At 48.3% G+C, this 22,602-nt stretch overlaps 1 protein-coding gene across 2 annotated transcripts; it reads left to right on the top strand.

Moving 5' to 3' along the window:
* The first annotated feature begins 8,198 nt into the window (after window positions 1-8,198).
* Window positions 8,199-21,515, top strand: CIART (circadian associated repressor of transcription). 2 transcript variants are annotated; one of them, XM_078862191.1, is made up of 6 exons: window positions 8,199-8,393; window positions 11,863-12,847; window positions 17,340-17,415; window positions 19,271-19,349; window positions 19,877-19,976; window positions 20,556-21,515. In XM_078862191.1, the coding sequence occupies exons 2-6, from the start codon at window positions 12,608-12,610 to the stop codon at window positions 21,489-21,491; spliced, it is 1,431 nt and encodes a 476-aa protein (XP_078718317.1). In that variant the 5' UTR covers window positions 8,199-8,393; window positions 11,863-12,607; the 3' UTR covers window positions 21,492-21,515. The 2 variants fall into 2 exon arrangements, with proteins under 2 accessions (XP_078718317.1, XP_078718318.1); XM_078862192.1 differs by having other exon boundaries at window positions 20,667-21,515.
* The last annotated feature ends 1,087 nt before the right edge of the window (window positions 21,516-22,602 follow it).

Raw genomic sequence — 22,602 nt, forward strand, 5'->3', positions numbered from 1 at the left:
ATTCCGTGCCGTATTTAAATACGCTTTTGAGCACGCGTTCCTCTCCAACTGTAATACTTGACATGGATGTAACGTTTTTTTAAAATGAATTTTCTTATTTAGTTTCTCATGCATGGAGATACATATTCTCGGTAAGCTTTATGATATAAACATCGCGGTATCCTGATCTGCTTCATCCACACGTTCTCCACCCATAAGCTTTATGTCACCGAATCGCAATTTACACGTTTCTATGTTGTATATACTGTATCAAAAACACATTCCTGCGGAGGGAGCTGGTAGGAACGTTGAGTTGCTCGGTCAATGGCCAGGGTCAACGGCGGCGTGGTGTATTCCGCAAATATGCCCGACTGTGAGGGCGGGCACAAGCCGGCGTGAGTAGGTTAAACGTTGAGTTTTATAAGGGCACCACGGGGTGACCAGCCCCTCCCCACCCAGCCCCACCCAGCCCCTCCCCTACCATTTTTGGATGCACGACAGACGGACACAATAATCCCCTGTAGGCTGGTGGAACCAGGTGGTTTCCTACCAGTAAAAGGAGATCCACTGCAGCGTGACAGTGCCACGTAATATGGTGGCGTGCGTGGAAGTGACGGACACGGAGACGCGTCATTTAGAAATGCATCTTTGCGCTTGTTGGTTTCAGAAAACAACCGGTTCATATAGGAATGGTTGGTCGTCGAAATCTTCCCAAGGCATACCAGACCATGTGTTTGTTTTATTTTTACATTCATTTGTTAAGGGTAAAAGGCCCCAACAAGCCCAGCTGAAATGTCATCCTCGCTGTGCACGTTGTAGCAAAGATCGCACGCGCGTTGGGAGAAACGTCTCGGGTCGTCCCGCAGAACCGCCTTGTTCATTCTCGTGAATCTAAACCAGGTTTGGATTTGTTCCCCGGGGGGCGTGTGGCTCTTCTTGGTGTGGTCAAAAAGTTCCACGTGAGCGTGGATTTGGCTATGGGGATTCGGGAATCTCATCCTCGGCCACCTTGGCAAAGGTCAAGGTCATCTTAAGGGAGATGCGGATCAAACAGCAATATATCGTACCCTTGTGATAAAACGTCAATATCAGCCTTACACAAAACATTACATTAAAATGCGCTCAACAATAATTATATACTAAACTAGCCTTTTTGCCCGTGTATTGCAGTAAATCTGAAACTTGCAAGCGAAAAGCAGACCGCGACGTGATATTCATTGCATCCGTCCGTGTGCAATTTGTAAGGGCGCGGTGACACAGACCTATTTCATTTTAAGGTTAAAATCCCTTGTTCATCGTGACGTCCTTTTTACTTCGATGTCTCAACAGCGTTACGGAGATCGCGTGACGTGAGGGTTCTGCCTGTGCAGTGAGGGTTGTGGGTTGACGCCGAGGAGGGGGGAGGAGGCGCCTCGCCCCCCCATGTGGAGTGACGTCACCCGCTAATTATTAATGAGTGGGGGGTGTCCATTTGGAGGACGTCACCTGTTAATGATTATTAATGAGGGGGACTGTTCGATGTGGAGTGACGTCACCTGCTCATTAATGAAGGGGGAGGGTGCTGCATGTGGAGTGACGTCACCTGCTCATGATTATTAATGAGGGGGGGTCCATGTAGAGGACGTCACCTGCTCATGATTATTAATTAGGGGGGCTGGTCGATGTGGAGTGACGTCACGTAAAGGACGGACATTCCTGGGTGATTATAGTAGGCATTTTGATGGTATTTTAAAATGTGTTTTTGGCAGAGGTGATAGGATGACTCCAAGGCCAGAGCACTACATCAAGTATCACTGTGATCCAGGGTTCGAATCTGGGCAGCCGCCCGTAATTAAACCGAATTGATAATCTCACCCCATGCAGTCACCAATGGCCACACAAAAACATGTTGAACTTGGGGCTTGCTCTTGATTTAACTTAATTCCAGCTCTGTCATACAACAATCCCATTGCAGAGCATATGGGAAACTGCACCACCCTCCCCCTACTTTGTAAAGGACACAAAAGGCAACAGGAAGGATTTTTTTTTATCGTTCTGTGAAAAATCTCTGCCAGCATTCCATTATCCGTGCGATGCACGAAGGCCATAGCACAATTGTAATACGTCGAGCGTGTAAGTAATAAATGCTTTGCTTAGATTTTGGAGCCCAGCAGGATATCTTTAAAAAACGTAGTTAGCAAACACATTTCTATATATAGTGTGATTGAGCCATACTTGTTTTTGATTTCGGCCACGGATTTTTTTTTATGCCAAAATTATTGTCCTGCACCCTCCACCACCACCAGCCAACAATATTGTCACGTTTACAAAGCTATTGGTTGTACGTGGCCAATACGCCGATCAAATTCTGACCAATCAACCTCACCACCGTTGGCTTAAGAGGCGGAATGGCTGAATTTAACAGCAACATACGATGAATTTAGTGGCTGCCCTATGGACAAGACTCATCCACACCACGAATGTGAAGTTTATATCAATAAGCATTCCTTAATACTCAGAGGAGTTTGGTGAGGTGCATTCAAATGCCTCTAATTCTCAGTGGATGAGGATTTGGTTGGCACTCTAAGGCAAGCGCATTACGTCCAGATAATGCTCTAATCAGCTAATTAAACATTACGGCCTCACCGCAATCATGGCCACGTGGACCTTATCCGGGAGAGTGCAACAACACAAGGGGTCACCCCTCCACCCCACCCCTGTCATTGTCGTCATCCTCCGTAATCACTACCGTCACCGCTGTCAACCTTGCCGTCACCATTGACATTCGTGTCGTTATCACCACAATCACCGGCAACGTCACCGACAAAATCATCTTCACTGCTCCCGTCGTGGTCGTCATCGTCACCATCATTGCCACTGCGATCGCCACCGCCACCATTCTTACCACCCGGTCCTAGTTCGATGCAAAATTCTATGATACGTAACATCATGAAACACGTGTTACTTTTATTGTTACTCATTCTCCACGACGACGACGACGCTACTTATTATTTATTTATGAAGCCCACACGTTTAATGAATCATGCACCACGCCCACGCTGCCGATGACATCCCATCATTGCCGGGCGGTGGTGTCTATGCACGTGGCCTTTTATCCAGCAGTGCGGAGGCAGCAAGGGTCGGTGGCTCTCACACACACACACACGTCGCGAAACCCCCATTCCCGTGGCCGTCGATTAGGAGCCATCCTCTGGCTCACCGAGGAGAATGCGGTGCAGAAAAGTGCGGACTAATCTCTCGATCTGTTCCTTCCGTTTGGGGGATAGGGTGTTGTCCCCTCGCACGTGTGGATTTTCTCCAGGGGCTCCGGTTTTTCCCTCCGACACGTCTAAACAATCATTAGTTGGGTAAGTGTACATATATATATAGGATCGCAGAGCTTGAGCAATTGTCGGCGCCGGCTTACCGCCAGGCTGCTCCTTTCTGGCTTTTCCGTGGTTACTTAGCGATGATGAGATGCAATTTGCATGGCCGACTAAGCTATATATACAACTAAACATTATTATTTATAATTATCGCCTAACTTCGTGGCTTAGGATCCCGGGGCGTGACTGGGAGGGGGTGGACAGCGTGGGAAGGTGAGATTAGTGCTTTGATTTGCGACGGTAGTTGTGAGGGCAGAACATTAAACGATCCTCATATGCAGGGATAATCTGGGACGTGTCGTCGAGAAGGGCCACGTAGCCATGGATTTGGCTACGAAGAGAACTCGGGGGGGGGGGGGGGTCTCATCCTCGGCTACCTTGGCGCAGATGAGTTGGGTTGGACACGAGGCCCCACGTTCGTTAATTCCTAACAATGTGGCCATCGAACAATGACGGCCACTGCATCGCGCGCTTTCAGATGCGTTTCTGCAGCTGTCTCGAACGCTCTTCCGACATTAGGAATCCACTGGAGCTTTTGCACTTTTAAGTCTAGATTGAAAAATATATATTTTTTGAACTACTTTTTGTGTTTAAATCTTTACTTAAAGCTTTCGTGACTGCAGGAATTCATATTCTTTGGGTCTTTCGGTAAAGTCACGTAGATAGGTTCCAATTAGTCAAAATAAAATTTACAAAAAACTACGACGTTTCGATCACAATACAAGCGATCGTCATCAGGAGGTGTTTGTTGTCCTTCCCCCGCACCTCCAATTAGCACGGTTGGCTATGTGCGGTGCGAAAGAGGTTCAACATACATGCGTGTGTTTTTATGTATTTTTACAAGGCGTCTAAATGTGACCGCGTCCGAAGCCGCTCCCTACATTAGTGGCAAATGCGCGAACCTTGCCATTATATATCCTGGAGAATACAATTTGGATTTACATGCACGTCTAAATGCCTAAACAAGACCTCGTCTCAAGACGTGACTACACAAACTACAAACCCTATTTATGATTAATCAACATTGCATCCTCAAAACAAATGTGACGAATGGAATGTCGATGTTGTAAAGGCATTTCTCTGGCGACGACCTTTGTTAAGGACATTGCACCATCAGCATCACCAAACCTTACCCCCGTGCGCTTTTAAATCCAACAACGCCCGTCTGCACGATGAGAGCGACATTGCTGCCATGCAACTCGCTCCTGTCTCTCGGCACGTGCTTGGTCAATCACTCGGTGCTGCACGGAAGATGAATGTGAATGGTGAATGTGGATGGCAGTTGATAGCGGAGGTGATGGTCGTGATGGATGGCGATTATGATGGTGGTGGTGGTGACGATTCATAATGAATGAAACGGGCGATAATGGATTCGAAAAAATAATGAATGGTGCATAGTAAAAGTGGTGGTGATGATTGATGGTTTTCGTGATGCATGGTAATGGATGGCGATTATAAAGATGGATATCATGGAAATGATGATGATGGTGTTAGTTGGAATAATGCATTTTGATCATAATGTAATGTAGGAATGGTGATGATGGTTGTAGTCATAATGATTGACCGTGGTGAAGCGTTATGGCAGTCATGATGATGGTGATGCTTTTTGCTCGAGAAAGGACTGCTTACTGAAATGTAAAAAATATATTCGTGACATCAACTAAACATTTATAAATAATGTATACCTCCTGAAACAGAAACTTATATTCAAGACGAATCCGAGTACTATAATTCATATACGGCTGCATCAGATGACAAGTGGGTTAATATAGACGGTACTGTATATAAATTATTATTTATGCAAGTGGAGTATTGTAATGTGCTCATGCATCACGTGAGAGGCGAGAGAGGCACGTGTACGCTAGAGAGGGGGGGGCAGAGAGCGAAGATGCGAGTGGAGGAGCGAGCGTGCTTGGGAGAGGGGGCAAGTGGGAGAGTGAGCGTGGATTAGGAGAGGGGGGGGAGAGGGCGCGGATGCAAGAAGGGAGGAAAGGTGGTCATGGATGGGAGCGGGGGGAGGAAGCGCGGATGGGAGGGATGAGTGGATGGGCAAGGGGTAGAGAGAGGAGGAGAGGGCAACGTAACGGAGCCTATGGGAGGCTGTGAATCGCACCACATCGCCCCTCCCCCTCATTGCATAAGCAAGAGCGCCGATGGTGTGCCACGTGCACACGTGGCTGGTCGCGTGGCCTGCCACGTGCACGTGTTGCTGCTCCCTCCCCGCGGATCTGTCCCCTCTGTGAGATCCCCGTCTCACTGGCTCCTATTTTCAGGTTCTCTGCCCCCTCCTCGCCCCCCCCCCCCCGTTTCCCTCCACCCCATCCTCCTTGACCCCCTCTCCTCTGTGAGGCTCCCTCCCTGCTGCATGCCAATGCGTTGGTGGCGATTTTAATATACAGGCGTATACGCGGTGGGCCAGGATGGAGAGCGGTGGCGCAGTGATTAGCGCAATGGGATTACGAACGTGGCGATATGGGTTCTCTTCTCGGCCACGGATGACATCAGTTGGCGAGTGACATCTGAACGGTTCCTGGGTAACCACCTCACCAAGTTGCACTGACCAGCAGCGTGTTGATGTATGGTCACACAACCCCGATGATCGACACGGTGTGGGGAGACCCTTCCTTATACAGCAGTGGGATGACAGAGCTGCACATCAGAGTATCACATTCTACAAGGTGGCTCCACCACCCTCAAATGAGCAGTAGCGGTGGGGGGGGGGGGCATGTACCCCCCCCCCCCTCCTCGCAGAGGCAGATGACCTTGGTCACTGGAGAGATATTAAAATTGTGTTCGTGCAAATGTCACGTTGCCACCACGCCCTTCCTCGTGCCAGATCACACAGCAGTCACATGGGCCGGCACCTGGGCTGCAATGTCTGTTCTGTTGTGAACACGTGTGCCCCCCGCGAATATAATGGTGTTGCAGCGCCCCCGTATTTATCACGTTGTAGACTCGCCCGTTTGACTCTTACAAATTCACGTTTGGCCATGTAGAATGTTGGCGCAAGTGTTGTTAGCAAGCACCCATTGAGGACGAAAAGGTACACGCACACACTATGCCCGGTCATTTGTGTCTCTCCAATGTTGACGTTTACACACACAGCTGAGTGATCATTAATTGAAGGCTGAATGGCCTCTTGTGGAGGTCCACGACAGGTTCAGTAAACACTCTCCATTGATGTTATCCGCGGCCTTAGAATCGAACTCAGGTGGCTGGGTTTGCAGTGCGACGCCGCTGCTCCACACGATACGGACACGAGTGTGGCTATTCTAGTGGGGGGGGGGGGGGGGCTCTACAGACAAGGTTGTCGACAGGTAAAGCCGTGAAGTATTGAAAATCGCGGTTTTGGAATTTGCGGCACTTTCCAACAACGTCGCCCCCGCGATGTTCAAGGGTCTCCTGATTTGGAAGTGTGAGCTGCAGAGTCAGACTCAGTTATGTAGCAACCACCCATCACAAAATACATCGCACCCCGTAACTGGGGTAGGTATTGTTAGCAAAGACAAAGATCCCCCGTGAAGCCTGCACAGGCTGCTGGGGCAAGTTCTGTTAGAGCGCGCACACATCAACGCCGACATCACACCCCATCGCATTTGTCTCTACAATGCCGATATTGTACACACCCAACCAGGTACAGTACTCATTTCAGGCCGAGTCAACCCAGGGAAGGGTCTCTGAGCCGATACAGATACAACATAGACACGGCCGGGCAATTGAACTCAGGTTACCGGGTCCGTGGCGCAGTGCGCTAACCACTACACCACCGCCACCACTCCCCGAGCCGTGGCCAACACTCGTAAAAGTTTCATTTTAAAAATGTGTAAAACTCTCGCGCGTCTCTTCCGAGGTCCTGTAATGTCAACTCAACCCACACAGCCCCTCCCCACCCAACCCCGGTGCAGCGAGCACAACCCTCTGCGTGCCCGCTCAGGCACACACCGCACGCTAAGCTGTACCGCCAGCTCCTCGCAGCTCCGATGGGCATGAGGGAGGACACGTGCCGGGCGGCAGCCAGATTGGACGTTCCTTGCTCTGAGTTGGGGGGGGGCGCGGGACTGGTGGGGTTGGTGCTGTAGGGCTTGGGATGCTGGGCATGCGAGTGAAAGAGCGGTGGGTGTAGCGGTTAGCGCTACGCTGCGCTACGGACCTGGCGACCCCGGATCGAGTACCGCTCACGGCTACCAACACCGGTGACGATTATCTGAACCGGTCCTGGGCATCCGCTAGGTCGACTCAGCCTCAAATGAGTACCTGGTCCGATGTGCAAATATCGCCATTCGGGAGATAAAGGCGACCGGGCGTGGTGCCGGCCACCCACCCCCTCGTGTGCCGTGCCGGCTTTCATAGGTGCTCGCAAAAAGCACTTGCCCCAACAGTCTGTTGAACCTTTGTCTGTTCATTGCTGCTGGACGTGATGTCAACTCACAGCCCCCCTACTTCGTCCACCACAACAAAGAACAGCCGCACCCCTCCTCTACCACCACCACCACGAGAGTACCAAAGACGCCCCTTATAGCCTTCACAGACTGTCAGGGCAAGTGCTGTTAGCGAGCACCTATGAAGGCACACGAGGGGGTGGGTGGCCAGCACAGCACCACGCCCGACCGCCTTTGTCTCCCCAGTTGCAACGTTCACACATCACACCAGGGTACTAATTTTAGTCGACCTAGGGGAGGGCACAGGACCGGTTCAGATAATAATCGAACTCGGTTCGCCGGGTTCGTCGCGCCGCGCGCTAACCACTGCGCCACCGCTCCCCACTACAGTGCCAACCTCCACTCCTCCCCTCCATAATTATCACACAGCGGTGAAATCCAAGCCACACACTCGACTCCCCTCCCCTAACCGAAACCCAGCCCACCGCACACCACAACACATGCAGGCGCACATGCCAAGTGCCCTTCCCAGCCCAACTTGCCTTTGTCTCGCTCGCACACGAACCTGGTCATATTCTCCAAAGCTACCGTGGTTTTTTTTTATAATATACATGTATACCGGATAGCAGCTGCTACTCGAACTTGCATCTGGCTGGCAGACACAATCACGGTAAGCAGGATGACATTCGCAGCTGATGTGACACCGTTGTCTGTGTGTGTGTGTGCCGTGCTGTATGCTGACTCCAGCTGGTTGGTCGACAGCAAATGCTTTGTGTTTAGCTTTAAAAAGCATCCTCGGAACGCGTTGGTGTGAGAGAATCTGAAGGCTTGTGGGGACGATTTTAAAAACATGTATTGGCACAGTTGTGTACTATTGATGCAATATAATGTGCATGGTTGTTATATATCTTTTTTTCTAAATGACACTATTGATATTGTCTGAACAAACAGCTGTCCGGGTCTACAATATTTACACGTGTCTCTATCGTGCATTGCACGTTGTTACGTTTAAGGACCAATATAGCAACGCTCCTACATTTAAATATCACGATTTGTTAGACGTGTTTCAATCCCTCACATGCACGTGTTTTGAATACGATTGCATTGTTTGTTTTATTACTGGAGACTTAAGTGTCATCACAAACGTCCCGATTATGAAGCAACGTGCATCGATTGGAATTCCAGCAAAATATATTCACAGCCACGCAGAGTGCACGGTGGGTAGGTAGGACTGGTCGCTAAAGGCCTCACGTGCAAATTTTGCATCAAGGGGCTCGCTAACCCTAAGACTGGCATGCAACTAGGTATTAAGAACGCTTTTTTATATTTATATCAACGCTTTACATCCGTGGTTCTGTTTGCAACGCTTCAAGCGCCTGAGTGAACGATTGCCTTTCTGAAAGAGTTTCAAGTGCTTGGAGCGCGGCCAAAGATTGGGTTAAAAATACATGTACAGCCGACAACACATTGTTAATTATACCACACGCTGCTGATGAGACTTATAAAACCGAAACGGGTCGAGGGGTTTGCTTGCTGAAATAACTGCTGCTGAATAAAATATTGGTTTTGGTTCGAAATTTCGTCATCAGCTGATAGGACCTCGATGCCAGTTGAGTTCAACTTTCGATGGTTGGAACACAGCCTTGCCAGTTTCATGTTTTCATTCAACACTGCTGCAATAGTAAGGTAACCATGAGTTGAAACAACTCGCTGTTATATTTCAAACGATGGTCAATTTGCATTGCTTCAAATATAATTCTACAGGTGCACGGTGGTTTTACGCGCAAGCCACCCAGTGACACGAGATCGATCCCCAGTCAGACACAGCCAACATCCCAATCAGCCCGGGGGTGGATGACGTGGGGCACCTTTAAAACCCGCACAATTCGCCAGCATGGCGAAGTACAACGGGGTCGAACAACCCCAAAGACCGACACGGTGTGGGAAGGACCTTCTTCACGTGGCTTGCAAATTAACAAAATTCAAATCAAGACAGCAATTACATTATTGTAAAAGCTCCAAACCGCTGGCTGTCACGCGTCAATCGATGTCGGTGGCGATGTGGCCACGTGTCTGCGTTGCTGGCTGGCACGGGGATCGTGGCTGCGCTGACTCATCCGTCATCCTCTTCGTTTTTTTCGGTAAAGTCACGTAGGTAAAAAATAAAATTAATAAAAGTAATAAAATAAATAAAATAAAAAATCACGGCGTTTCGGAGGCAACACAAGTCTCCGTCATCACGTGGGACCGTCACAGCTAGATTTACTATTACTTTTATTAATTTCAATTTTATTTTTTACCTACGTGACTTTACCGAAAAAAACCTAAGAGTATGAATCCTTGCAGTCACGAAAGCTTCAAATCTAGAATCATCCGTCATCGCCATCGGCGGCCGAGCAAGACTGGCGAAGCGCACGCCAACGGCTGCGTGATAAGTTGTGTCGCGTTACTTTTCACCCCGGTGCCAATGCGTGCGCGTGTCCACGCGTTTGACACCTCGTAGCGATGTCAGGGCAAGCCGGGAGCAAGAGAGGGCTTCGTAGCAACTCACGGGTTGTTGCATCCACGACAAAGCCCAGACCCCATGCGTGTCAATCTGGCGATAGGCATCATCGCATGGACGCTGGTACAGTATCTCTTCCCATCACGCCTGCCTCTAAAGATACATTATACCTACCGCGTCCGAGGTATATGTCATTCGGGTTTAGTCTTGGCACGTAGACGGCCTCGCCAGCAGTGTTGGAGAGGGATGGAGGGGTCGTGCTGACATGACCCACCCATCCATGCTGGGGTTTTTTATTCTTTAAAAATGTTGGCCGTGCACGTTAGGGAAATGTTGTTCCTGTATTTAAGAACAATTGCTTTATGGCAAAGTCTGGCGGCGCAGATGACATCGCCTTTCGGTATTGCACGTGACTCAGGGCTTAATCTATCACTCGATACCTTCCGGAACGCTGCTAGGCTGACTTGGAGTAGGGATTATCGCCACAAGGCACTATCACGAGAGTACTACAAGCTACGCCTATCCATCGATGAGAATCCTATATTTTTCTACATTATAAACCTACAAATCTGTTCATAGAAATAAAATGCTGAATAATGGGAGATGCACGTGGCATGCCACGTTAATTTTCCCGAACAGTGTTTCGGACCGCTCCACTTGAAATTAAGCACTGGTGTGTCACGTGTGAACATCCTTCCCCGTCGAATTACATTGAACTCCATTGGAACCTCATTTGCCAGTAAAAATATGATAATTGGTGTTTTTACCCTTCTATCTGGCAACAAAACTGACACCTTTTTACAAGGAATCATGTTTGCATAGACCACAATACCTGCAGTCATAATGCAAACAAAAAACATAACTCTGATAATGTGCACTGTCCTTGAAGTTGATTGGTCCACACCCGAGACAGCTTTCCTTAGAGCCTAGTCTCACATGGGTTGGACCAGATGACGCCAAAAGGCGCACAACTCAAAGACAATGCACCATCAGAGTATGAGAGCTCGGGGTAAGCATTTACACCATTGGAACCTCATTTGCCAGTAAAAATATGATAATTGTTTTTTTACCCTTCTATCTGGCAACAAAACTGACACCTTTTTACAAGGAGTCATGTTTGCATAGACCACAATACCTGCAGTCATAATGCAAACAAAAAACATAACTCTGATGTGCACTGTCCTTGAAGTTGATTGGTCCACACCCGAGACAGCTTTCCTTAGAGCCTAGTCTCACATGGGTTGGACCAGATGACGCCAAAAGGCGCACAACTCAAAGACAATGGTCTATGCAAACATGACTCCTTGTAAAAAGGTGTCAGTTTTGTTGCCAGATACCAATTATTTCATTGAACTCGTGTGGTAAGTGTCTGTAGCTGCGTTCTCACGCACGGCACCATAATAGTCGTGAGAAGCGAGTTCTATTTCCCAGCCATGGTTTTCTGAACTTGTCCTGGGCCATCACCACCCCCCCCTACCCTCTCGTCGACTCAGCCGTAAATGAGCACGCGATCGTGGTGTGCTCACTACGACACTCGCGAGGTCGTCTCGGGCGTGGTGCCAGCGTCATCACCCAGCTTGACACAGCAGTCTATTGGGGATGCGCGTCTCTGTGCGTGCGTGTCTTTTGTTTGTAGGATGTGCAACGGGAAGTCCAAAACTCTCGTGGTGGCATTAAGCGCTTCTGTGGATGCAACAGCTATCTCTCTCTCTATCTCGTGATCTGTGCATGGAGACAAACGTTAGCTCGGAAGGCAGGAGGACCACAGTCATATAGTGCCACACACCTGACCGGTGTATGTCCAGACGACATGACAATGTTTTAAGGGAGAAAAAAAATACATTTGCGTAAGGAACCCCTCGGAAACTACCGCAGTCGGAAGGTTCCGAATATTAGAGCGGACACGCCGACAATTGGTACCACATTGTCGCAGCACTGCGTGTCCCTGGGAAGTAATCATTGTGCATACATACATACATGCATAATTCCATAACGTGATAATTACAACGCTGTTTAGGCTGCAATAATTGTACATGCCGTATGCACACACACACACGTCCGTTCAGTCAAATTATCATTTGCAGCTGTGGCACATAACCAGATACCCAGTACTGCTTTGGCACTGAAGACAGGGCAGGCGGAATAGAGGTACAAACGATACATTGACAAGAGGCACACTGACAGAGAGGGCCATAGACCCAGACAACAACGAACAAGACGAGGCACAACGACCATAGCGCCCTGTGAGAGACAAATGAACAGAGGCAGACAATCATAGATACATCTAGACAACAACACCAGCTTGGACAAGACAAACAATAGATATAGACAACACAAGAGGAGAGAGAGAGAGAGAGACAACAGAAACAGACAATAGGACGATGGAGAGGCAGGCAATGGACAACGCGGGTGAGACGGAGACACGGGAAAGAGGCCCGGCTCCGGCTTCGGGGCCGTCACAGGTCCCCGGCTGTGCGGCCTCCCTCCGGGCCCGGCAGAGGGACGGGAGAGACGGCGGCCGTCGCCCCGGGGGCTCCGCGGGCCCCAGCGGCCTCGTCAAGGAAGGGGCCGAGGCCACGTCTGCTGGATCCGAGCAAGTGGATGCGTTGTTCGCGAGGAAGGTAAATGTCACGTTGGAGGATATGTGATGATGATGATGGTGGTGGTGGTGATAGTAGTTGATGGTTGTTGTTTGTTGCGATGATGGATATGGTGATGGTCGTGATGGTTCTGGTGGTTGATGGTTGTGATGGAAGTGATGGTTGTTGTGATGGTTGTAAGGGTTGTGATGGTGCGATGGTGATGGTCGTGATGGTTCTGATGGTTGTGATGGAAGTGATGGTTGTTGCGATGGTTGTAAGGGTGATGGTTGTGATGGTGCGATGGTGATGATCGTGATGGTCGTGATGGTGATGGTTGTGATGGAAGTGATGGTTGCAATGATTGTAAGGGTGATGATGGTTGGGATGGTGATGGTTCTGATGGTTGTGATGGTGTGTATTTTGTGTATGGGCACTGGTGGCGCTTTACACGCGATTAACACAAAGCGGCCAAAAATAATAATTTTCGACCTCTTGCAATGGGGAGAAGAATGCCCCAGCAGTTGTGTGAGCAGAGACCACGCAGGCAGGCAAACTCTCTAGCCCGGACTGAGTACTTGCAAATCGGCCATGAATACTCGTTATAACCAATTCGTCAACTTGCCACAAGCACTGGCTCAACCCCTAACCAGCCACGAGTAGCAACCTCTTGCTGACCCGAACCAGCTATCCATCGCGCAGTGGGGATACAAAGGCGGTTGGGGAGGGCTTTGTGGGACTGAAACCATCAAGTCGTTGTCTAATAGACACTCGCTAATATTAAATTAACATTTTTTTCATCCTTTATATTAAGTTCACTTGCTTGCTTGCTTGCGCGCTTACGACCGTGCAAATATTTCGGTCGTTTTTTAACCAACTTCCCGTGATCCAATCGAGCTGACATTTTGCACACAGACTCGTTGTGCGTGACAATTTATTTTCGTGAAAAAAATTCCAAAATTTTACACTTTTTAGAAAGAAAAAAAATATATATTTAATTACCAATTGCTTAATGGTGGCAGGCAATCATCTGACCCATAGGTGGCAGCCATCTCAAGCCAGAGGACGAGAGGACTCTAGCCGCCACGCATATAAAGGATTTATAGTGAAAAACTTAGTTTTTACGGGTTAATTTTTACCAGGTAAGGCCAACTGAGCTATATAGGTCGGCTCAGCTTAAAATGAGTACTTGGTGGGTTAGTGTGTCAATCATCAATCCTCGGGAGACAAAAACGGTTGGGCATGGAGTCAGCCTCACCAATCTCACCTGGTGTGCCGTGCCGGTCTCAATCAGTGGGCGTTAAAGAGCACTTGGGCCCCAACGTCTATGTGTACTGTGTGTGTACAATAGATATTAAACACACACACAAAGCACCGAAACTATTCTCCCCTTGTCGTCGATTGACATTCGATTACAGATGAAATAGAGGTTGGATCGTGTAAATATATAAATGTGTCGTTAAATCCCGCCACCACCCGACACAGCCAACTAGTAAGGGTTGTCACATAAACAGAACGTGGCCAATTCGTCACTAGTACAGCACACCGGTGTGTTGGAGAGCCAAGCCACAACATTTACAATCTGAGTACGACGTTTCGCCGGTAATTACAACTAGCTTCATCACACATTTATATATTTACACGATCTAACCTCTATTATGGATGGTATTGGTCGCGAAAGCCGACGTGTTAAACGGATTACTGCTGTTAGAGAATGTTATTGCGTGTGTTGCGTGTCGTTACGTTGAGTCGGGTGATTGCCCTTCGTGCCATCGGCGTGAAATATAGAGACACGAAACGCGTGGATCAAATGACTCAGGCGGGCAAGGTCTCCTCCCGTCACCCACACCCTCGCAGATGGAATGCGTATAGACCCAATGTCAAATACAAATACGTTCTTGAGCCGAGGAGGCGATTGAAGCCAGCCAGATAGAAGGGGGGAAACACACACAAACATGCATGCATGCGCTCACCGATTCCTCCACCCATGTTAAGGTTGAGGCCGCGATCAAACCGACTGAACTGTTTCGTCTCATCCACACTGTTCAGCTACCACGCTGCCGGTCACAACAATAACAACAATAGACTCACCACACTGCCGGTCACAACAACAATACACTCACCCACTACTCACCACACTGCCGGTCACAACAACAATACACTCACCCACTCACCACACTGCCGGTCACAACAACAATACACTCACCCACTACTCACCACGCTGCAGGTCACAACAACAGCAACACACTCACCCACTACTCACCACACTGCCGATATTGAATACAGTTTTGGGTTCTCTCCAGATTCTCAGAGCAGCACATGTAAAAAAAACACAGTCAACGTAAAATTGTCCTAACATCTCAATATGGTAATCACACATCAATTGGTGGTGCTGCTGCTGCTGCTGCGTTGGCAGTGGCGCACAAGCACAGCTAACAAAGGGCTCAACAACACTGCCTTAAAAAACAAAGGTATATAGCAGAGGTGTGGACTCGAGTCATGTGACTTGGACTCGAGTCAGACTCGAGTCATGAATTTGATGACTTGCGACTCGACTTGGACTTGCATAACAATGACTTTGTCCCACCTCTGGTATATAGTCAGCGACGTTTCGAGCAATTACCCTTTTTCAGAGCACAATACCAGTATCGGCAAGATCAACCTGCAAATTACGATCGAGACACCAGTGAAATATTTGTAAATTTTAAAAAACACGAATATTACTGGAGTGTAATATTCGTGGCCGCTGTGTTTGTGCCTGCGGGCTTAATGCGCACAGAGAGAGAGAGCTCTTCCCGTCTGTGTTTCGCCATCGATGCAACCAACCCCAGCCGCGAGTGCTTTCAGCGATTAAAATACAGATCTCGAAGCGACAGATTGGTGCGCCTCGCTGGCGAGATGCCAAGACGCGTGCGCACGCGACGGCGTGGAGGAGGGATGGATGGGTTAACTGGGTTCATCACCGTTGTCTGCGTTGCCATCCGATTTGTGTTGCATTACAAATCGGATGGGCGGGGGGGGTAACGGGAGTGGGGTGGGGGAGGAAACCGGTTAATACCGGTTAATACCGGTTTGCCGCACAGAGAGAGAGGTATCGGGCTTCGGAGCCGCGCGCGGTTCTTTAGGGACTGCTTCGTGACGTCATTCACATGGCATTGCAGCTCTTGAAATATGACATTCTTTTTGTTGTTGTTACCCGAATGGCTCTTCTTGATATTTCGGTTTCCGACCAACCCCACCCCCGGTCTAGAGCGATGGACTCCCACAGTTTTAGCTTAAAAAAAAAACGAAACTGAGAAACGTACGTAGAGATTCAGCTTTGGTGTAAGATTTTGCAGCAACGCTGGGCTTGCAATCCCAGAGGGTCGCTTGCTCGATTCGGCCAACGGGAAGGATTGGGTGCTCCGCAGTTCATCGAGTGGCAGCGTTGCATGCGCTGGGCTAAAGTGCGGGTTTCGGTGCCACCCGTCTTTCAACGCGCGCGGTCAGCACGGACGTGGCAGAACCACGTGACCGTGGCAGAACCACGTGGCCCTCTCTAGCTGCTCCCTCGAGCGGAGGCCCTATCCACCAGCAGTGGCGTTGAGCGAGCAATTTGCATTGCTGCGCCCTTCACCTTTACACCTCAACTGAAGGCAACACGTGGGGGGGGGGTCGCGGATTAAGCTAGTGCGGGGCCTGTAGCATATGTTATAAAGGGGCCCTAAATAAAAAAAAACACTTAAATATTTAAACACAATTTTTTTACTTGCATAGAAAAGTTATTGTATTTTTCTATTTGCTATACAGCCAGATAATACGCAAATCGCTAACCTAAAACACCCAGTCGTCGTTCCTAAAAGTTGAAGGCAGTATAGTACTATAGTAATAGAGCAAGTGCAGAGCCACTGAACCGGAATTGATAGCTTTAAAGCATTTAGCGCGGGGGCCCTTTAAAGTTGCGGGGCCCGTATCTACATACGTCGCTACTTTTGCTACTGGGATAATGCGGCCCTTGGGGGTGAGTTACATCATCAGGCAACTGTAGGCTGTAGGTGCCGTCAGACGGCCGCCGCTGCATTCATTCCTCGCACTCCGCCGCGGACGTACGCTGAACTTCTATCGCACCGTACGTAGCCAACCGTGCTCGTCGGAGGTGCGGGGGAAGGACAACCAACTAAAGGCAAAAAGGAGTTCGAAAGAAATGAGTCCGGGCAAAGTTGCCAGACGAATATATTTCATTTCAATTTTAGCCCGACACAAAAGCCTCCAGTGATGGAATAACCTGTGCGCGTTTTGTATTTGAGACGAAGTGTACCCTGAGATTTACCGATACTTGGACTAAATCGCCGTCATGACGCCGAGTACACGGGGCCATTCATTCACCTGACAGGAAGCTTTCAATTGGCACGAGCACGTGTTCACATCAATGTACGTTTTCTGCATTTGCTATTAACAAAGGGAAATATCCGTGTTGATCCAATGGAGGAATCGTAGTGTCGTCTTTGTTGAACCATTTCCCCTGACCCGATGCCTCTCTACAATGTGCTGACAGTGCAAAGAGCTGGAGGGCTTTATCAAGCCTCTCACAGCCATTCTGAACGGGCTCAAGAACGGACGCTACGGGAAAGGTGAGCCCTTGATGTTAACTAAACACGGAGCATAATATGAAACGTTGTGTCTTTAGAACTTATCCCTAGCATTATGCAGGCAGCCATTTCCCCAAACTACCGCATTTATTTTGCATTACAATTCCCATACAAATGTCATGATTATTTATTCAGGCGGCTTCATCACACGTTTGCGATCCAAAATGTGGTTCGTATTCAACCTGTCTGGCCAGAACACTCTCTCTATTCCCAATATATGTGTGACTGCCACAGTGTGCCAGAGCTTGAGGAGAGATTTGTTTTTTCATTTAAGCTCCTGTACAGATAAGGTGGCCCGGTGGCTCCAAGGTCAGAGCCACTGAGCTGGCACCGCTGGGATCGAATTCAGGCGGCTGCCCTGTGGTTAAAACCGCGTTCTTGAGTCACGAGTTGATGGCCTTGGCCCAGTCACCAATGACTGCAGGCAAAACACAGCATTGCATTAATGTTCGTTCTGCACTCAACTTTGCTCAATTCCAGCTTTGAGAATTAGAATGTCAGTAGCAGAGTTGTTCTTCTTGGTTCTTTCGGTAAAGTCACGTAGAATGGAAACAATAAAAATAATAAAATAAAACATAATAAAATTATTCTCACGACGTTTCGGCCACAACGCAAGCAGCCGTCATCAGGTGAAGACCAGGTCTGTCGGGGAGACAGCGTCTGAATGAAACAGCACCACGCTTGGAGCGTATATTTAAGCTGGGCTGGAAGGGGGGGGGGAAGGGCGCCTTGACAAAATAATTTGCATATCAAGAAGAATTTAGCATATTTATGGCCATATTTATGGGAAATTCAGGTATGTGATTAGTACTACTTATGCCCGTGCATTATGCAGGACTAGTAGCATCAAAGGGAGGGGATAGGGGTAGCACTAATAAAGGGAAGGAGTGTTAATAGTATGTAGCTGCCGCAAAAAAGTAGCAGAGTTGTTCGAAAAGTGCTGCCCTCCACTGTGTAGACCAGAGTTCGCTTGAAGGGATTTCAGAAATAGCCCCCTGTGATAACCAATACCCCGAGCTGTTCTTTACCCCCAATGAATGCATTGTTTTGGGAGAGATATAAATGAATAATTTGTCTCATTAATTGACATCTACAGCACAATCGAGATAAAAATGTTAAAGTGGCAAAACAAATTAACTCCCATGCAGAGGTCAGTTCACCACGTGCATGCGATTATGAAACCACTGAATCCCGGAATAAAACAAAAATGTTTTTCTGTTGTTGAAATCAGCGAGTAACTTCCCACTGCTGGGTAAAGGGTTCCCCCATTTCCTTCCATCCCTTCCTTTTCTCCGTTGTTCCAGTCAATGAGTGACCTCTGTACTCTTTGGTTTTGTATGATGAATCTCTTCTGTTGCTCTGCTTCTTTTGTCATCTCTCCGCATCAACTCTGTAGCTCATCTTCTTGGTTCTTTCGGTAAAGTCACGTAGAAGGGAAATAATAAAATAATAAAAATAAAACATAATAAAATAATTCTCACGACGTTTCGGCCACAACGCAAGCAGCCGTCCTCATGTGTCGGAAAGACAGCGTCTGAATGAACGTTCATTCAGACGCTGTTTTTCCGACAGACCAGTTCTTCACCTGACGACGGCTGCTTGTGTTGTGGCCGAAACGTCGGGAAAATTATTTTATTATGTTTTATTTGTATTATTTTATTATTTCCCTTCTACGTGACTTTACCGAAAGAACCAAGAAGATGAATCCCTGCAGTCACGAAAGCTTTAAATTGAAACTCTGTGGCTATTTATGCCCATTTCTCGTCAGCTGCTCTCATGATTCCTTACCCTGTCTTTGTGACTTACTCTTTTTCTTTCGAACCTCTCAACATTCCAGGGCTCAGTAGTCTGCAGCAGAACGTTGCCATTGACCGGATACAGAGGATTGTGGGAGTGCTGGAAAACCCAGGCATGGGGTAAGTTTATTTATTTAACATTTTTCTCCGTAATGTCTGAACTGTTCTGACGTGAGAGCTAATAAATTCACAACCCATACTGAGCGGCACTCACAAGGAACATCCAGTGGGTGATGCTGGCGCCCGATCGGTGCGCTGTGGCACCACAGGAAGGCCGTGTTCACTTTAAGCTATTCCACGCAAATGGGCGTTACAGGCTGCTGTGGGCTAACATTGCGCACAGCTGAGAGCATTATAGCAAAATCCATTGCTGTGCTGTATTATGCTTCCACGTTTATGCTCCCAGCCTCCAACCCGCACTGACTGGCGTAGAGAAGTATGGTCAAACGCCTTCTCCGTGGTTGACATGGCATGGGGTGGGAGACACTCATCCAACAGTGCAATGAAAAAACGGCTGTCATTTGCATTGAGGGTGTGCTATTTTATTAACAACAGGCACTTGTATTGGTGTGAGCTGCTTTAACTGTAAACTATTGCATGGGAGAGTGGGCTGCTGTATCAATGGTCGTGGCGGCCTGTCCTTGCAGTGGGAAGTACCTGGCCACCCTCCAGCAGGTGGAGATGATGCTCAAGGCCTGGTTTCCCAAGGTAAAGCCTCAGCCATCAACCAGCGCCGAGCGACTGCAGGTGACCAATTGCAGGGCTGCACGTACGTGCAGAAACGCCGCCCTTTGGGGTTCTTATCAGCTGAATGCAAACGCGCGGGTCTCACTCTCGACAGCTGCGGTGTGCTGGCCGGTTGGGATCACAGGATGATAGACGGATAGTGCTGGGATATCGGATTATTTGAATATTCGGTTACTCTACCGGTTTGACCAGTCCGATTGCACGAAATTAGTTCGGGGGTGGGGGGGTGGAATCACCTTTGTTGTTTGGAATTCGATCAACAACAAAAAGTCCTGTGAAGATGTCCTGTGAAAGTGGCTTATTGTGAGTCAATGTTTTAGTGGTTGGTTAATTTCTTCATACACTTAATCGACTTCTTCATCATCATGGCTTGTTGTCAGGGCATACATTCGAATTACATTTTATTCAGACAGAATCGAGTCTTAGGATAAGCTGGGTAACTCTGTGTAATGTACTCTTGAGACCTATAACTCTATGGCTGATCATTGATGATGATTATGATGGATGACTGATGACGGTGGATGATTGACAATCGATTGTGATGGCAATATCTTACAAGTCTAATTTGTTTGCTTGCAGAATGTACACCCTGCTTCTGACTCAAGAACTCTTCCCCATGACAAGCTAAACGGCGATGTAACTAGCCCAAATCCAAAATTAACAATCGCTAACCACTGCCAAACCTTGCAGAGCAATGCGGCTTTGGCGTTTGTGACGGCACAAGACCCACAGCAGGATCACAGTGAGGACAGCACAATCGCTCTCAAGGGCATGCCCCCAACCAGCCCTACGTGGATGCACGTTGCCCCTATCACGTGCCCGGCGCTCGGCGAGAAGGCATCGTACCCCACGTCGACTGGTGGCATCGCTCACTCTGCCACGGGCTCTCACGTGCCGCCCGATTCCGGCGCGCAATTCCGACGGTACTGCAGCCTGCCCGCGTCACTGGGCAGTGCGGAGTCATCGCCGCGCACATCTCACGGAATCTCGCCCAGCCACGCCAGCGCTTCCCCCAGCTCGGCCGACGTCTTTGTCCCGTTAAATCACCGACCGGTCGCAGACTGCGCCCACCCCCAAGACGGACGCAAGGGCACAAGATCACCGTCCTCCAAGGCACGCGATTTGGTAGCACCGAGAGAATTCTGGGCGGAGCAGGCACCTGCTGCTGCTACTGCTGAAGCAGCGGTGGGCCAGGACGCAGTGGGGCTGCACTCGTTGCCACGCTTTTCCCAACAGCAGGAGCGCGAGGCCTCGCATACTCGCAGGGCGCCAGCTCCAAGCGACTGGTTCAGCCTCAATAGTTGCTACCAGACGGCGGTGGCAGAGGAGGAAGACGCAGGGACCTCCAGTCTCATGGAAAACGAGCGTTCGGGGGGCATGCACGGCAGCGTGAATCGCAAGAGAAAGCCCGCAGAGTCTGTAGCACCTGGAACCCTTGTCGTGCCACGGCTCAAGATGGCACGGCAAAAATGCGAAATCCCATCTCCCCCCAACGAGCGTGGGAACAACATTTAACAGGTTGCTAAACACAATACGGCAGTTGTAGCAATATTTTTTTCTCAAATTTTTTTAAAACTACTTTTATGCAACCGGTATCTCAGAAGCCTTGAGTGGCAATCATCTTGATGTGAAACCTTTTTTTACACTTGCCGATCATTTTATATTCATACAAATCGTATTATCAACAGCATATGAAATAAAAACTGAATTTTCGTGAATTAATGGAGTTTTAGATTAATGTAACCCTTCCAGTGCTATATTATTGGCCGTAGTGTAGTCTATTTATACTGCACGAAATGGCACGGTAAAAGTTATCACTGTTTTGTTTTAAAATGTGTTATCGTCTTACCAAGTCATATTTTCATTATTCCTAACTTTTTATACACTGCTGGTGAGCCAAGTGCAGAGGACATTTGTGAATGTGATTTGACGATTGCTTCTTCGTGGACAATACAAATGTACTTTTGCTATTTCAGAATTGCATGTTTAAACGACTTTGTAATTGTGAAAAAAATGGTTCCGTATTTTATAGTTGAACATTCGATGTGGTGCAACAGGTAAAGATTAGTGCATGTTAGCTGCACCGGTGTTCATGCAAATTTGTGGATTGTTCGTGTTGGGTGCAGCCTTCATGATATGCTGTAACTCGTAAGTGAAAATAAATCTTTTTTTAGACACTTTAATAGTCCGTCTGTCTACAAACTCTGTACAAGACATCTGTTTACAATAGCCTCATTACTGAAGAGGCTTTGATATTGCAGTTATCAACATTCATCACCACTCAACTAAAACTAGAGTTGTAATCAAGATTCATTGTGCTTAGCCGTGGAGCTGTCGGTAAAAGCAAATACCATCAACTCCTCCATTCTGTGTCTCTAATGAAAATTGTAATCAAGTCCATCAGCCTATTTTCCAATATTTCAAAAAGATTAAGCCACTGGAGTTGTGCACTTTGAAATCTAGATTTCTTTAGAACTGCTTTTTGTGAGGATTTGTCCCCTCCCCCACACCTCTGATTAGCGCCTGGCGACCGTGTGAAAGACGTTGAACAGAAATCCATCCAGCAACATTTAAGCAAACTCATGGAGACACAGGCATTCTTATATATGTTCAAACCTAGTTGGAT

The sequence above is a fragment of the Lampetra fluviatilis genome, chromosome 13 (genome assembly GCF_964198595.1).
Source record: "Lampetra fluviatilis chromosome 13, kcLamFluv1.1, whole genome shotgun sequence".
Lineage (NCBI taxonomy): Eukaryota > Metazoa > Chordata > Hyperoartia > Petromyzontiformes > Petromyzontidae > Lampetra > Lampetra fluviatilis.

What these genes read in the sequence shown, in the direction of transcription:
- CIART (XM_078862191.1), top strand. Translation starts at nt 12,608, where the DNA reads ATGGAGAGGCAGGCAATGGACAACGCGGGTGAGACGGAGACACGGGAA. An exon ending in GAACGGACGCTACGGGAAAG is followed by an intron (nt 17,416 to 19,270) that starts GTGAGCCCTTGA and finishes TCAACATTCCAG; the next exon opens with GGCTCAGTAGTCTGCAGCAG. An exon ending in CTGGAAAACCCAGGCATGGG is followed by an intron (nt 19,350 to 19,876) that starts GTAAGTTTATTT and finishes CTGTCCTTGCAG; the next exon opens with TGGGAAGTACCTGGCCACCC.